This window comes from Pygoscelis adeliae, unplaced genomic scaffold, assembly GCF_000699105.1.
Source record: "Pygoscelis adeliae isolate BGI_AS28 unplaced genomic scaffold, ASM69910v1 Scaffold13, whole genome shotgun sequence".
NCBI classification, from domain to species: domain Eukaryota; kingdom Metazoa; phylum Chordata; class Aves; order Sphenisciformes; family Spheniscidae; genus Pygoscelis; species Pygoscelis adeliae.
Window position 1 is genome coordinate 4,044,665 of NW_008824499.1, and position 17,565 is coordinate 4,062,229.

A 17,565-nucleotide genomic window follows, 5' to 3' on the forward strand; every position below is an offset into this window, starting at 1 on the left:
CATTTATCTGACATCTCCTAAGGTGCAAAGTCCAGCTGAAAAGCTTCCCACTGTTAAGTCATTGCTCCTAGGGGCTCACCCATGTGGTTTTTCTGATGTCTGATAGGATTTGAATTTGTGTTTCAGCTTTTCAGCCTTCAGAGAAGCGCTGACAGAGTGTCTCTCCTTTGTCTGTCCACCTACATTCCCACACTTGTAGGAACATACTATCTTCCAGGCCTCTACCTCCCTGAGGAAACTGGTTGTGAGTGGCTGGCAAGATCAGAAGGTACCAAGGAATAATAATAGGCAAACACATAGTTGTCATCATTGCATAAATCCTTTATTCTGAGGCTATAAAACAGGGTGAAATCAAAGGGGATTTTAACATTCCATTTGCCATAATGAAAGCTGATCTTCATCCCAGCAAAAGAGGCTGAAGAATAATTCAGAAAATATATTTCAGGAAGAGAGATAGGGTAGTCATGTGGTTTAGGTAGGCCTTAGCTGAACTCTTCATTCAGCCACACTCTTTGGGTATTGTCTGAACCAGCCACGGTGAATCTTTGTGTGGTAGTTTCTCATCTGTAAAACTGAGGTATGAGGAATAGTACAGTCCTAACTCCTTAGGGCAACATCTGTTGCATCCTTCTCTGGTGCAGGATCAGTTGTGCTCTATGTAACCACACAAATGAAGGCCTCCTGGCTGCTTGGGATCTTTGTTTCTTGCCTGCCTTGATACGACTTCTGTCAGCCTTCTGTGACTGTTAGTTGGGGGACAGGATTTGCCCCATGATATTAGGCAGTGCTTATTCAGCTACACTGCAGGATGGCGGGCTGCCTCTAAAAGAAACCAGAATGTTAATTTTGGCTTGGATGCTTGCATTTAAGCAAATAGAACGTTACTGGTCAGGGGTATATTAACTTAACTCCTCTCTGTAAGCCATTACGTTTACTGTCAAACCACAAAACAAGCATTAAGAGGTCTTATTAATGCATTTTATATTTATAGACATTTTAAATAAAGTGATCTGCCTTAAAGTATTTAATATCAATTTATGTTACAAGAATTTCTGAAGGGAAAAAGTCAGCATTACAAAATACTGTTTTATTGCTCCCTCGGTAAATGAGAATCTTAGGGGGGAAAAACCCACCACCCTCCTCTAGAATAACAGCTAAGAAACACAGCAAACCCCTTTTGTAACCCAGAGTAACAGGTAGTACTTCATATAGCAAATGCTGTGGTTTTAATGATATTCTGTAGTTCTGACCATCCCCCTGAACAGAGAATAGATTCACATTTTAGGTACTTGTTTTTTCTGAATGTCATTGTAGAGGTGCAAGCTCTTCCATTTAGTATTTGAAGTTGTAAGACAGATTTTTCCAAGATCATGGAAGAATTTCCCTCTAAGGTACTCTGTAATGTATGAGTAGGAACGAGCATGGCTGCTCCAGGGCTTTGAGTTCACTTTTTTTAAGTCACCATCTCTAAAATGAAATCTTTTCTTGTTTTCTGGCAAGGTATTTGATTCAACATGATTTTCCTAATGGGCGATTCCTGATGGCTTTGTCATAATGTTAAAAAAAATAAGCTGATAAAGAAGTTGTCAAATGCCACCATGTACATCTGCAGCCTTAGCGAGGCGATGAGTTTATGGGCATGCTGGATGTAAGGACATGGACAGGGAGAGATAGCAGCAGAATTATAGAAATGCAAAACCAGCTACTTAAAAAAATAAATCGGCACCTATATTTAAGTTAAACTCCCTTGATATTGAGCTTTCGGATGGTGTTGCAGTGTTTGCGTTTCAGTTCTTGTCTCCCCTTTGCATCCTTTGGCTTGAGTGCATCTCCCATTCATGCCTTTCTTCAGTAGCCGCCAGTGTTTAGGACTTTCTCTAAATTCCAAAACAAAGTGCCTTTGTGGTAAAACATGCTTATTTTGCTCACCCATTCATTTAGTCTGCATCTGGCAACTATAACTTCTCATTGCATTTCATCCATGTGGAGGCTGTTTGGATGGATGTTCTGTTTCTTATGAAGCCCTGTGTTGCTCTTGTGACACTTCATGGCTTCGTCTAAACTGAACTTCAGGTTTCTCAGCTGGCAACTAGAAGATCAGTGCATTGGCTTTCTCTTTTCCTCTCCCCTGCGTTTCTGTGTATCTGCTTACAATAGCTGCCATTTTGGACTTTGTTCAGGAGCGGGTTCTGAAGCCGGAGGCATGCACTGCTTTCTTGCAGGAGTTTTATGCTTTTGTTTCCTGTTGTGTTTTCTTTTCATCTGAGAGAAATGGCCAGTAAGACAAAAAGGAGATTCTCTGTCCTCATAGACAGGCAAACTGCACTGGCCTCTACTGTGGCTGGTCTTCATGACTTATGCTTTCAGCTTCTTGGAGAAAACTCTGATTCAAATGATTCTGAAGCATATGATAAATGAGATATGAGACCCTTTGGAAAGTTCTGTCCATGGCCATAGTGTTTTTAATGATGAGGGGTGACTGGTTTCAGCTAGTATCTGAACAGCAAGTTGTGAATGTTGGCTCCTTGCAATTGTGCAGAACTTACTTTGCAAACCAAGTCCCATTCAGACTGACCCTCTGAGCATTTAGGGACAGAGATGTCTGAATTTCCAAGACCACAACATAGTAATTTAAAAGCTGCTTTCTATGGGTTTGAAAAACTAAAAAAGAGATGGGTTGGTTTTTTTTTTTCTCCTCTAAGTGCATTTTTGGGGGTTTTGGAATAAATTACAACTGTGACTTGGTTTTGAGCTTGCCTTTTTCTGAGAGAATACAGCATGCAGGGGTAAGTTATGTAGTAGTATGTGTTAGTTCTCCTGCAGCTGTTGCTAAGCTGTGCGATTAGCGTGGAAGCTCTTTGCAGCAGCAAGCAGTGACTTGAAGTTTTAGTGATCTTTTGGATGTTATTAAGAGGGAAAATTTTTATGTTGTTCTTAAGGAATAATACTGGTTTACTCTCTGAAGCCTTATTTTACACTCTGCAGATCGTTTTTCATTTTGGATTTTGCCTGTGAGAGTTTTTTCTATGTTAAAGAAGCAGATAAAATCATTTTTATCATGCATGCATTGGTGGATTTATATCTCTGTGCTCTTGGGGGCTGGCACATAAAGGCTCCAGAGCTGCCACTGGTAATTGGCTCTCTTGCCTTGATCCGGAATTTTCGTGATGGGAACAGGGACGTAAGGGAAAAGGATATAAGTATTTGATCACTGTCCACAGATTTATCTTTTCGCTCCACCAGCCCCAGGAGAAAGAGTTATGTCAACTGTATCTTATAAAAAGCCATGAATATGTTCTTTTTCATAATGTTTAATGGGGTGATTTGAAAGCTTGGCTTTAGGTGGGTGTTAGAAATCCTATAGCACTTTTCAAAACAAGTGAAAGACAACCTCAGTAACCTGACTAATGCTTCTGCTGTCCAAACGTCGTCCAGCAGCCAAGGCAATGGGGAGGCTTTCGCTTGAGTGCAACGCTTAGAGAAGAAAAAAGAAAAAAGTCAATTTACCCTCAGGGTTGCTGTTCTGAACTCCAAAACATCTGAAACACACACGTCTCCCTCCCACCGTCCACCTGCAGAGGAAGCTTTTGAGAATTAAAAAAAATTGAACTGATGTAGTTTAGTTCCTCTCTTATCCCAATTCCTCATGTCTAGGTTGTGCTTTATGCATGCTGAGGCAGGCCTGGACAGCTTATGCCAAAGCTGTATTTATTCTGTCCCTTCCATGTCAAAGCTATAAGGAGAAAGAAAGGCAGGAGGAATGCAAACAGAGGAGGAGGAGAAGGATGGTTCAGGCTTCAAGCTTTTCTGTTTTCTCTAGGGCGTTCTGTGCAGTAAAGCTCTGTCAGGGAAATACAGATGAAGGAGGGAGATATCAGAGACGGGCTTTATTCTTTTTCTTGTTCTTCTACACTTCCCCTTCCATTTTTCTGTCTGTTTTATATGACTCTTTACCATACCTCTTTCTGTTTCCGAAGCTCACTCTCTCTACTTTTGATGACTCCTCACAGAATGGAAGTCAATACAGCGTAGAAGTTCACCTGCAACAGGCCAACCAGTGGTCATGACCACACTTCAGCCACATTGATAACTTTTCACATCCCTTCCTTTCAGCCTAGTGACCAAAAACCTCCATTGCTCTTCCAGGCAAGCTGCTTTCTGACACTGTGGTGATGTCCTAAAACAGTAACCTTTGCATTTTGTTCCACGGCAGTGTGTTAGTGGGTTTCATGCAGCTTGACGCTTGTGTTCCCAGCTGCCTTATTTTATTAAAAGGTTCTAAAATACCCCAAATATTTTTACTTTTTCCCTGTGGGGAGCAGTCACAGCAGCCTCAAGGGTGTGATGCAATTGCAGGCTTGAGGGAGGGTGGCCCACGGTATTGCAAGTGGGAAGGGAGGTGTCTGTGAGTCAGTCTCTCTATTAATGCATGTTGTCTGTGCAGCAGGAAATCTTGAGAACATCTGCACTAGGAAATCCCATTCCTCTTCCCCTGGTACCAATTATCTCAGCCACCTCACTTGGCACTGTTAGCTCATGTGCTGATGATAGCCAGTTGGATGTGGTATCTGAACAGCTTTGACACGCCAAGTCCGTGGGTGATGGTTTCCTTGTAGGCTGGGTGAGAAGGGCAGAAGGTGGTTGCTGCCGTGATGGAATCTGACTCCTAGCAGGAAAGACCTATGGATTTGAATTCTTTTATTTTAAAGACACCTGGATTCCGTGATAATGCTTCCTTTGGGCACAACCTACCTCGCACAGTCTGGTTTAACACTGGCTGTGTGCTGCCAAAATGGCTGTGAATAACCTGTGCTGAACTCAGTCTCATATTTTTTCATCAAGTCATTTAAGGTCTGGTTGTCTTCTCACTGGGGTTTCTTCTAGCCTTAAAGACTGTGATTTGAGACAGTTTGGGTTTTCATTTAAAAGGATAGTGTATTGGGCGCAGCTGGCAAGGTGCTGGCAGTGGGGGGCTGCAGGGGCCTCTGTGAGACCCGGAGCTGCCCCATGCCAGACACAGCTGGGTCCAGACGGCTCTGCAATGGCCCCACCACAGGACACAGTGGAGCCCATCGGGAAAGCTGTTCGCGCCTCTGTGAAAACATATTAAAGAAAAGGCAAAAGGCTGCGTGAGCAGTGAGGGGAAAAAGTATGAGGAAAAATCTGTGTGAGCACTCAGGTCGGAGCAGGAGGAGGAGGAGGTGCTCCAGGTGCTGGAGCAGAGGTTGCCCTGCAGCCTGTGGAGAGACCATGGTGGGGCAGGTGGCTGTTCCCCAAAGAATATTGTGGCCTGTGGAGAGGAGCATGCACTGGAACAGATTCTCCTGACAGGAACTGTGGCCCATGGAGAGGACCCATGCTGCAGCAGGGGAAAAGTGTGAGTAGGAAGGAGAAGCTGTTATGGGCTCACCACAACCCCATTCCCCATCCCCCTGCATGGCTCTGGGTAAGGGGGAAGGAGGTAGAGGAGTCAGGAATGGAGGAGTGAAGTTGAGCCTAGGAAAGTGGTGGGATGAGGTGAGGGGAAGGTGTTGTTTTAATTTATCTTTGTCTCCCTCTATACAAATTACTTTAATTGGCAATAAATTAAATTTTCCCCAATTCAAGTGTGTTTTGCCTATGACGGTAATTGGTAAAACTCTATCTCGACCCATGAATTTTTCATCTTATTTTGTCCCCCTGTCCTGTTGAGGAGAGCTTGTGGGAGAGCGGCTGGGTGGGGTCTGGCAGGCGTCTAGTCAGAGAAGCTCAGGTGCCACGTGGCTGGTTGCCTCTCAATCTCAAACTCCGTGTCTCCATTTCACAGCCCTATGTCTGGGCTAAATGGAAGGGCAAATCACTTGTGCAGAACTGTCTTGCACTCTGTTTAATTGAGAAGGTCCTCTCAGTATAGTGATGAGAGTATACATCCTCTACTCACTTGGTTAATGAATAAGAGCTGTTTGGGTGGTGATGTTTGCTTGTGCAGACCAATTTGCAGGCACACTTTTAGGTCTGTTTTCTTGCTAATTTGCCTGCAGATCTTAGCTCATTTTGAAAGACAAGTTTATTTGTGGGTGGGTTGTGAACAGTTCCCAGCTAAATCTATGTAGACCTTTCTGTATAAAACTTTACGGGGGGCTTTTTGCTAACAGGAAAAGAAATAGAAGAATCAGTGAGGGCAGATGAAGCTGGAGATGTCTCTCCACTCTTCAGCTTGGTTCATGAAAGAAGATTGGAAACTGTACATGCGATATTTTGACAGTGTCCTGCAGTTCTGGTGCTGGACCATCTTAAATCACAGTGCTAATGTCTTCTTCAGCTGAGCTTATTATGATCACACTTTAAATCCTGAGAAACAGTGCAGAGTTGTAGGAAACAAATGAAAAAAAAGGATTGCTCTTCCTCTGGCAACTGTCTATCCATCTCAGAAAAATTTTTGAAACTTCATGAAGAAGTTATTTACCCCAACATGTGGGTATTGTTAGCTATCGTACTTTCTTGCCTTTTGCCAGTACTAAATCTTCTACGTAAAGATTCATCCTTGTAGTTAAACAACTTATAAGCATGGCCAGAATATGCACTGCCACTTTTGTTTACACCACATCTGCAAAATTCTGCGCACTGTCTATCCTAAAACATCAGGAGAAACACTTTTTGCTAATACACCTGGATTTGGGCCACAGCGATAATCGGCATCCTGTCATTATGAGAGTCTGGTAGGCCAGCACTGTGGTGTCAGGCAAGTTACAGTGTGTTTACCTGTACACACATTAAAGTACTGATTGCAGCGCAAAGGAACCAGTCTGACTGCACTGAAGCAAGCGTCTCCATTTTAATCCAGTCAGAGCTCGTGGACTGAAAAGTCTGGTTCAGCCTCTGAGGCATTCAGAGTGGAGGATGGAAGCAGAGCTAGCTGGAGCAGATCTCTGATGAGAAAGGGTCTGTCTCTTCTCTAGTTGGATTGTGTTTGAATGCTTTAGTTGTGCTGAAGTAGAACAGCCACTTGCACCAGTCAGGCTTATTTACCAGAGGGAAAGGTTATTGTTCCTACTAGGCAACACAAACCACCATCAATCTGGGGCTTCTTTGGGCTCCATTTAAAAGAATAAGCAAACAAAGCTTGAATAAACAAGCAAAGTAAAGCCTCTTTTGCATGCCTCGTGTCTTTTTGGTTTAGTATCCAATTGCTGCTGCTGCTAGCTAGGTTGGGCTCTTCTGCGATGACTGATGGATGCAAATACAAATGCAGTCAAAGTTATCCATAGGAGGAGAGCACAAGAGAAAAGGAAGAGGGGCTGACAGTCTTCAAAATGACATGCTAAACTCTCCGGCAGCTGGTTCTTGCTATGCAAGTTTTGCCAGTGAAAACTACCTTTTGAAGTCAGTGGTGTTTGGATCTCTCTGTGCTGGGTCTGGAGGCAGGCAGCTTGTCTGCTCTGATGGAAAGGCAAGCACCATCATCCATTAGGCTTAATGATAAGAACCTGTTTGCGGTACTCTCGTTTTGAGTAGAAACTTTATGGGATGATCAGAGCTAGCAGTGAGCTAGGCAAATCAAAGGCATCCATCACATGCAAATGTTTGTTAGTCTCTGTAGTGGTACATGAGAGATTGACTTGATCAGCATGATGCCCCATTGACCCTCTCAGCTGAATGTCCAGGTCTTCATTTACAGAGAGGTCAACTGTCAGAGTCCTTCTCTGCAAGTGTCAAGTTTATCTCCCCAGGTCTGTAGTGAGAGGCCTTAGCTACTCTACCAACATACCCCCGAGCTAAGTAAATAGTACCAGCACTTATATGCATTTGTATACCAGCCGCAGGGAAGATAAATGGCTTATTGTGCTTGTACTGAAGGTCAGTGGGTCAAATACTGAGTAGCGTCTGTCTTGCAATCTGTACCTAAATTATAGGAAACATTTACATGTGTGCTTAAATCCAACCCCAAACACTAAAGAGCTTAAAAACATTCTTACACTGAGCACATTCCTGAGTATTTGCACAAATAGGAAAAATACCAAGCGTTGAAAACATACTACTCAAAATGTTTTCATGTCTTGGGTTTGTTGTAGGAAGTTAGCTGAGCTTGCGTGATATTTCTAGCCAAACGAGACGTGAGTAAGGAATATAGCTTACCTGAGGCCAAATCCTGCCTCCCATTAGTCAAGAGACTGTCTTCAGTGGTCTTGATTTTATTTTTTTGACTGAGTAGGGAATACAATATTAATCCAAAGGTGGTTATGGGGTATTTTAAACTTTTTTAAAATAAGCCCCTCCCTCCCCTTTTTTGATATAGTCTAGTTAAAGCATTTGTACACGGAGAAATGAGTGGAATAAAATTCTGGCACTAATTAAGATCTTATGTTCTAACCTATAAAAATAAGGTGAAGTATCTGAGCTGGAATGCAAAATCTGGAGAAAGTAGTAAGGTAGTTTCCGGTGCTATTTTCGTATTTCCTGAGGCTTCTGTCATTATGTGTTGCCTTATTACTATTCTTTTATATAAGATACGAAAATAACAGAGGGAAATTGCTTTTCCATTCTATTTCCTGAAGTCTAAAACACACCATTATTTCATCTTGCATTCAGATATCTCTGATATTTAAATGCTGAAGATCCATATTAGTTGGATGCTTCATAATGTATGTCCATGTTCCCGAGACTTTGGTTTATGTTTAGAGTTCCTTTGGAATATTTCTTTCCTTTCCTTTGTTGCTCAGCAACCCTTTTTCTCTTGTTTATTCCAGTTAAAAGTATTTTTCTTTCTGCAACTAGCTTGTGTATTTTTTTGTTTTGTTTTTTAATGTTTTTTGTCCTTGAATGCTGAATCTTGCTCAGATTAGTCTGTGATGAATTGGTCAGGTGGTGAAGCCAAATGCAGTGTGGTAGGAGCAAACCTACTGTGGTTTTGCAAGTGTTGTAGCTACGCTGTAGTAGTGGAACTGTTAGAGTGGTAACACAGTAGCTCTTAAAAATTCTTTATTTTATTGAGTGTAGTAGCACAACCCATTTGGGTTTGTTTTGGGTCAGTTTTTTGAAGGGCAAATGTCTAACTTCAGTCACAATTAGTTCCTTCAACTATTACTAGGTCTTGGTATTGTTACTGACACACTGTGGATGTTTCCTTTGCATTTTAACAGGTGTACAACATGTTTCAACATCAAAGTCTTGGAATTAAAGTCAGCATTCGAGTGACCAAACTAGTCCTGCTCCGCAATCGTCCTGTGAGTTCTAACTCATTTTTACCCTGCTGCTATAATTGTACTGTGGTAGTCTCACAGGCAGAGCAGGATCCTCGTGCTGGGGTGGGGTGGGGGGAAGTGGGGCATGTCTGGCCACGTGGACACAAATCGTAAGTAGTGCCTGCCACACTACACCGGACAGTATTAAAGGTGGGAAGTATAGGGGGCTGTGGGAGTGAAAGGAGCTACAGTCCTTTTATTTATCCTTCCTGGTAAATCTTTGTCCACTTATAGTTGCAAACCAGCCTCGGGAGTTAACTGTTACAAAGATTAAAAATTATATGGCTCTGGTATCGAATATATAACTTCCAGACTTATGAGACTTTTGAATGTAGTGCTGTATTAGAAGCTTATGACTGCTGCCAGCTGATAGTTTGTTCTATAGATCAAATGACAGAAGTCAGTGTGGATTCCAAAGTTCCTAGTTCACCTGCTCAGATGAAGCTGGTTTTGCATTTTTCATTCTATCACATCTATACCTTTGAGCCACTGATATTTCATCAGAGGTCTAATGCTTTATGTAAAGACTGTGACTGATATTTCTTCTTTTGCATCCCTTTTTTTCCAAAAGGCGAAGTTGTCTATTGGGCATCATGGAGAGAGGTCTCTGGAGAGCTTTTGTCAATGGCAAAATGAAGAATATGGTGGGGCAAAATACCTTGGTAACAACCAGGTTCCTGGCGCGAGGGATGACACCCCTCCTGTGGATGCTGCTGTTTTTGTAACCAGGTATAGTGAGGTCTGGTTTATCAGTTTACTTCAACCAATAATGGCCCATAGTCAATGATGGGGTTATCTGGTCTAGCAGTAATCCAGGAAAAAGATCTGTTGATGATGATGATACATTTGCTATCTACATGCTGTTCAGATGGCTCAGATGACTCAGATGAAAGTGATTTGTCTTGTTTCTGTGTGTACTTAACAAAGTTGTGCAAAAGCATCTCTCCTCGTGAACCAGAGCATTGCTGTAGTCAGTGTACAGGCAAGACATGGCTGTAGCAGAGGTGATACTTTTTTCTCACACCAGCTGGTATAAGTGGAAAAAATAGGTGAGGTTTTGGAGGATAAGCCCTTCTTCCTGGAAGAAAGAAGCTGTGGAGTTGAGAACACAGCTGAGAACAAGTGCTCTGTGTGTAATTAGATATGAATCAACTGAACAGTCGGAGAGGAGAGGCAGTTGGTACCTGCGGAGCAGACAGTGTGTCAGTAGTGGGGAGGTGCTGAGGGAGTTCTCTCCTAAAGAAAGCGAGAGATGAATACCATAAACTAAATTAATTTTCTCTCTCTTTGCCCTACGAAATAACTACTTTAACACCTCTCCTGTATCACTGGTGATAGATAGAGGAACAGCTGAGATAGAGGAGGGGTGTCATTCTTAATTTGTATTTATTTGTGTTGTCATTCTTAGTTTGTATGTTTGAAAACTGCTACATTTATTTCAGATGTGAAATAGTCTGTGTATGAATACTTGAGCAAAATTCCTTGCAGCCTGCAGCTCTGTACCTATTGATGTATCAAACACATCAGGGCATGGCCCAGATAAAGTAAGCAAAAAGGGTGTTGTCCCTATTAACCTGTAGTCTTTTTTCCTCTAACTTCACTACCTGAGCTCAACCTCACAATACAATGCAAGTCCCATGTTCCTCGCAGACACCATAAATTTTGAGTAGCAAATCCGTGGTCTTTTAAGTTGATTGCATACTTTGAGATGTAAATGAAGAATAGAAATGATCTCTGAATAACTAAAGTGAGCACAAAAATATTGTGTAAGATGGATGCTGTATGTGCTAGAAAAACACTACTTCCTACCCTGTTCTTCCCCAATTTAAGACAGGAAATGTCTGTACTGCAGTTTGATATTACTCACCTCTTTCACCTTTTTTTCTCTGCCAACAATGTAAGTAGAAATACATGTTTTTGCATAAACTGCCATTCTGATCGTAATAATCTCCTGTGTTAATAGTCACATTGCAAACTATCCATGGGATTTTGGTAAGTGTTCAGTGAAATAGCTGATGACCAAAGTTCCTAAGAATGCACCTTCACAGACATGTGTGCAGTTCCCCTAAATCCTTCTCTCTCCTCTGTATTCAGTGTAGTCCAACCAAGCACTTAAGCAGATACTTAACATTTTAGACAGGGTGAATAGTTCCTTTGAAGTCAATGGGCTGCACATCCTGGTTATAGTTAAGCATGTGTTTCATTGGATCACGGCCTAAATAAATAACTAACATTTTTGTTAAACTCATCTGGGCATCCAGTTGTCCTGCATGACAAGTGAGGCATACAGAATCTCTTCTGATGTGCTCTAAGCACGGGGCGGAGGGAATGAGCAGGGCATTTCATCTGTGCAGTCTCTCTGCAGTTTATAAAATTGAATGCATAATGTCAGGCTAAATGAGTTGGACTCAGGCATCTGAGGAAGAACTGTAGAAAGAATTTGTAGGAAGAATTGTTCAACAGATTTGCAGGGTTTTGCAGTCAGAATAGCTGGAGAAGTACAGGTTCGGTTGGGTTAGAAGCTAGATTCAGATTTTATGAGAAAGTTCAGGCCAGGGAGCACGTTGCTGTGCATAAGAGCAGCGTTTTTCCTGTTTGATAGGCCAGCAGTGTGTACTTGTAGTCTTTTTCCTTCTTTCTTGCTGTGTCTTATCATCCTTAACCCATCCTGCTTCTGCTGCATAGAGGATGCTGCATTGCTTGGAAGACTTCTGGCCCAGCAGCCCGATTCCTGCGTCAGGGAAATGAGGTTTTCTACTCTTGGCTTTGGAAGAGTGTGCGTGTGTGTCCCTGGACCCTCCCCAGACTGTACAGATGGACCAGTGGTAGAGGATATGGGAGCAACAGCATGTCCAGCACAAGCAATTGTGCCAGAAAAAGCAGAAGCTGAATTTTCAGCAGCTGCAGCTGCTTTAGGACTAGAAACAGATTCTTTGGGGTCAACCTCTGAAGAAATCCCTCTGGTTCCAATCTGGCTGTGTTCATTTGAAACACCAAGGCATGCTTGCCTTTTGAAACTCCACCTCTAACTGATGTTCCCCATATACTCATTTGTATGCAAAAGTAGATTACCTAGGTGGCAAATATCCCTCCTGTAGGATTTTAATAGTATCCACCTGATTGAGTTCCAGGTAAGAGGCATACTACGTCTGTGAAATAAGATGTATCATTGTCCAGTTCAATAAATAAATGAAACAGTGGGAATAATCTGTCATAGCCCTGAAGGTCTGAGTATAGTGTTGTGGTGTCTATAATCATCAGACTTTTCTTGTTCAAATTCTGTTTTTGAGCTTGCAGAAATTCAGATCTCTGGCATCTATGGATAATGCACTTCATATTTTAATGGGCAGCTGACTAGAATAACTTCTGTCTGCAGAATCTGTATCTTAGTGATCTTAGAAACATGTCTCATTTGAAAGACATTCCCCCTCTTGATCTTCTGTCTTTTGCATTCCTTAGGAAATCTTCAGACATTCTGATGTTCTCCCCACCTCCTGGCTGTAGGTGTTTGGGTCACTTATTAGACTATAGGTGATGTGACCACAGAGTGAAGAATGACACAACACCGATAGGAACAGAATTCAGAGCTGTCATTAAGCAAAGACTTGGGTTTTTTTCCTGACATACTGGTGTAGCTATTCCATTTGCAGACTGCTCCTCCCTTCCACATTTCTTCAGCCTTTTGCCTTCCCATTAAATGGGCAAACGAAGCAATTGCATGTGCATCAAGGAAACTGGGCACATAGTGCTACTAAATGTATATATGGATGTGCAAAGTTATTTCTGGCAGGTTTTTGCCTGTATCAGTTTCCTCTGTCCTTTAGCTTTATGACCCTGCAGGGTTAAACTGGTCAAAAGATGTCATTTGAAGGATGCTGGGAAGTGGCCGTTAAACAGAATACTTCTTATTCACGTTGCACAGTTCAACTACTGTCCTTCTTTCTTACAGGAAGGACTTGAATTGCAGAATTTAACTTAGCACAGTTAGGTATTTTTTTCCAGTTCGTGTGAGCCAGATGGAAGAGTGACTGTAGGAGGAGTTCTGAGCTCTTCTTTTCTGGCTATTTTTGTTGAACAAAACAACTGACTTGTTGTCATTTTTTAGAAGAATTGTTTAAGTCTGCTAATGGAAACACTCTGCACAGTACCACAAGTGATAATGACCGAGAATTTCACAGGTCCCTAGAAGATGAGAACACATGGCCTGCTTGGTTCAGTCAGTGGCTAAAAGTGAAGAGTAAATTTGCTTCACAGCTACAGCTGTGAATATATATTCAATATATTATCCAAGACTTTGTGTGATAAGGTCAGATCTTGGATTTGAACTGCACCTCCTGGAGTAAGAGTTTTATTCCAACATAGCTCTATAAAAGATTCTGCTAAGAAAACTATGTCTCTGTGATAAGAGACCTCTGCACATGCAATGAATATTAAGATATCTTTTTTTATATCCTTGGAGTATCATTATAGTATCATGTCAAGCTCTCACCTCAAAAATATAGATGCAGTCAAGCTCAAAAATGCTCCAGAGAGAGACTTGATTTTGAAACCTTTTAAAAAGCAGATCAGTTTCAGTGCCATGATGGGGCCATCTTACCTCACTGGTGTGACTGATCCACAGGTGAGACAGATAGATCTTTCTTAATGGCTTTTCAGTCTTTGGCTCCCCTCTGATTGCCAGGAAAGGACTGTAGGAGTTTCAGTATATAGGTTTTGTGATGGGGTGGCTGCTTGCCTTTGGAAGAAGACTGAGACCCACCAAGCTCACTTGTGACTAAAGGTTTGGATGTGCTTTTCTGTTTGGTCCCAGAGTTTTGGGGTAAAATGTTTACAACAGGTCCGGATGATTTAAAGCCCAACATTTTGGTACAAGATCTTTGAACAGAAGGATGGCGTCTCTTGGACTTGTGTTTATGACAGTTTAAAGGATGGGCTGAGGAGGTTTCGTACTTGCAGGCCCACATGCAGTGAATTGGGCAGCTATGTTCAGTTCTTCTTGCTGACCTGTTTCAAGTCCTTCCCTGACCAGACAGCATCACAGCACTCTCTTTACAGACAAGGATTGTTCTACCTCTGTAGGAGAGTCTGCAAGTTGTGCTGGATCATTTACGAGACGCCTCATTTTATGGCATGGTGGTAGTTTCTCCAGGGAGCTGCCTGAAAGTGCCAGACACCTTTCAGTGTAGAACACAGAGTGCAAGGAGCAGAATTGTTGTGCTTTATTTGCAGAGCTGGCCAGCCCCTGAAGAGAGATGCTTTTCTAGCAATGGCCTCCTGCCATCTACTAATAGTTCAGCTATCTGTTGTCACAAGAAAAGCATCTGTTTGATTTACCAGTTTATATAACATAATAAGTCCTTAAATAAACCTCCGTCAAGTTGGCTCTGGGAACTCAAGCAGGCGTGCTTGTGCCAGCTCCGTCAGGAGACTGTCATTAGTCTTCTTTGGAAAGGCTGGAATGCCAAGGTGTCGAGACACAGTGAGGCTGCAGTGAAAAATGAAAGCTGGGGCCAGTGTGTGGTCGTAGCTTCCGATTTTGTTTTGTTCCTATCCGATTTTTTAACACTTCGATGGTTGTTATGGTTTTTCTGCATTGCATGGTTAGTTTTCAATGTCTGCTTAACAAGAGCTGGTAATAGCTGTTGTTTCTTTCCTTCCAAGCCCTTGACAACTTGATTTGTGATTTTTCAAAGGTATTTGGTGTGAAGGGTTTGGGTTTATCAGCCAGTCCCGGGCCTTAAATCCCTTTTCCTATAAACTCTAGTTTCGTATTTTTCTTCAAGAAAAAAGTATTTTTAATCTTTATCTATTTTTATTTTAAGTATTTTCTTTTTCTAAGTATTTATCTTTCTCTAAGTATTCTCTAAGTATTACCTTTAGGTATTTTTAATCTTCCCCCTGCCAAACTCTTAAACTCAAAATCCCCCTGGGGACTCAGGCATTTCAAATGACACACTCCAAATGTGCTAATATGATTCTCTTACTAGCCTCCCCACAGGGTGAGGAAAGCCATAATGATAGAGATTATGGTTCCTTGGCTTCCCTTGGGTTAAGGAACTTCTGAAATGTTTTAGCACATGTGATGCTTTTCTCCAGCTCCTCTTCATAGTCGATAGCACTGCAAAGCAGGTCTGGTGAAGATAGCTCCTGAAGTTTAGGTCTAAGTGCTTATTGAAATGTATTCAAACCATTAATTTAGTTATAAAATACTTTTTCCTCCCACACTTGTTTTTCTGTCATGAGGAATCTAATTTACAAAATCTTCTCACATGAAGTGTCACGTGAGTGATGTCACCATCACTTAGATGGTGAGCTTCAAGGTTTTTTATTCTCTTTCTGTTTAATACAGCTCCATGGATCCCTCATTGATTTGTGGGTGCCAGTGGCATATGTAGTATCTCTTCCTGCCTTGATGAGATCTGGGGAGACAGGATGAGCTGTGGGGGAGTAATAGAGACCAAATGAAGCCTCTTGAATCTCTCTGTGTTGGATTCAAATCATAAAATGGCAAATCTGACTGTAATAAGTTTAGCTAAGCCAATTCACCTAGCTGTTACCTGGCAAATCCTGAAATTCTTTCTTCTTCCTTGTCAACATCTGTCTTTCTCTATTTAGTCCTGCTTCTTTCTTGTCCTTTTCTATTCCGGTGGAAGAAGAAAAACACTGAAGAGCTGAGAATTTCTGGGTATACATGATCAGTTCTGTGTCTCCAGGCAGTGTCCCCACATATCTCCTCCTCCCACTTTTGATGGTGCTGTTGCATCACAAGGTGTCTTGCTCCTTTTTGTTACAGTTCTTTTGTGAAAATAAGAGGTTCAGTTTTCATCCAGTTGCTGAAGAAGTCTGACGTCATAGAGTGAGGCAGTACTCTTTTACATGCTAAATCTTAAGTCGATTAAATTGGACTGTAGTATATGGAGCTGATTCACGTAATTGCTTGTGATCTTGCAGAAGCAATCAATGCTGCTATCTGTGTTGTCATCGTGTAGACTGCACAGCAGTTTTAAAAAAAACGCAAACCTCAACACTCATGATACGTGAGTCATGCATCATTGCTTTTTCCTAGCCTGAAGTCTGGAGGCACAGGATACATTTCACTTCTGTTCTGTTTTTCTTTCTAGGACAGATTTCTGCGTACACAAAGATGAGCCTTGTGACACTGTGGGTAAGTCAAGGAAGAGGGGAGGGTATTTTGATAGCCATCTCTATGCTAAGAGGAGCTTTCTGGGCAATCCTTCATTCGTTGATTTGCTGTAACGTTGCTTTTGCTATTCTGTATACCTTTGTGATGCAAATATAAATTAGTTGAGCAGGGTATGAACTATACATAAGCCATTAAGTATTAACCCCTTCTAAGGACTGGAGGTCTCTCAGGTCAGGAAGTAATCTTAAGTATTTCTACTTCTTTGGATGTAGAATTAGATAATTGGAGATAGGAAACTGTCTTTTGGTGTGTCTGTATAATGCTCCTTTCAGTGCTCTCACACCTAAAACAAGAATTTGCTAACTAATGAATGTATTTCCAATTGTAAGAACCTGTGTAACACTCCCAGATCAAACTGGCACTCAGACACCAGAGAAGAATAATACCTCATTGTAGGAAAGCCAAGTTAAATCTTCTTTTCTGCCTCCTACTCCTCCTACTTCCTAACTGCCTTTAATCTTATCCAAACCCTGGATACACAGGGTCCTTACATCCCACACATTAAAACTTTGTTTATTTATTTAACTTAGGTAGCAGTAAGCTTCACTGTATCTGTTCTCCTCGTATCTTTTTTTTAATCACCACAGTAGCAGCAGTGTTTGGAGGCATAGCTCAACATCCTCTCTATGATGATTGCATGATTTTTTTTAGACTTGCCTCAAAGTCAAGCGGCCCCTTATCCGACATTCTATGTAAACTTGGAATGGATCCCAATTTTCAGCAGATCTTACACTCCAGTGTTCAGAGAGACACTCTCAGACTAGGGGTTGCTGCGCTAACAATAGTGGGTGATGAAGAGCATGGGGGGAAAGGGCACTGAAACGACCTACGAAAGTCTCATCTCAGAATGCAGGTCCTTCCCTCTCTGTGCTGTGGAGACTGATCAGGTGAAAGGAGGAAATACAGAGCTGAAAAATACATACATTTTCTTTTCAAACATAAGCAAAGACTGGTCTCTATGTCCAAGTTTTCTTTCCAGTCAGAATCCCTCACAACGCATTTATTCTGTGTCCAATGGAAAACACGCTTCCACTGAGGAAGGTTTTTATACTGTGTACCTGCATCTGGAGATGGCTGTGGTAAGATACAATAAAGAAGTAAAAAAAAAACAGAGAAGCTGATGGAAGACACATGCTGACT

General features: G+C 41.8%; 1 protein-coding gene across 1 annotated transcript in view; it reads left to right on the top strand.

The window, feature by feature from the left end:
* The window catches only part of ADAMTS17 (ADAM metallopeptidase with thrombospondin type 1 motif, 17), a 182,839-nt gene that overhangs the window by 17,777 nt on the left and 147,497 nt on the right, over positions 1-17,565 (top strand). The window contains exons 3-5 of the mRNA XM_009321473.1: positions 9,120-9,203; positions 9,793-9,950; positions 16,343-16,386. Of these exons, the coding sequence (XP_009319748.1) occupies positions 9,120-9,203; positions 9,793-9,950; positions 16,343-16,386 (286 nt within the window). The remainder of the gene's footprint in view (positions 1-9,119; positions 9,204-9,792; positions 9,951-16,342; positions 16,387-17,565) is intronic.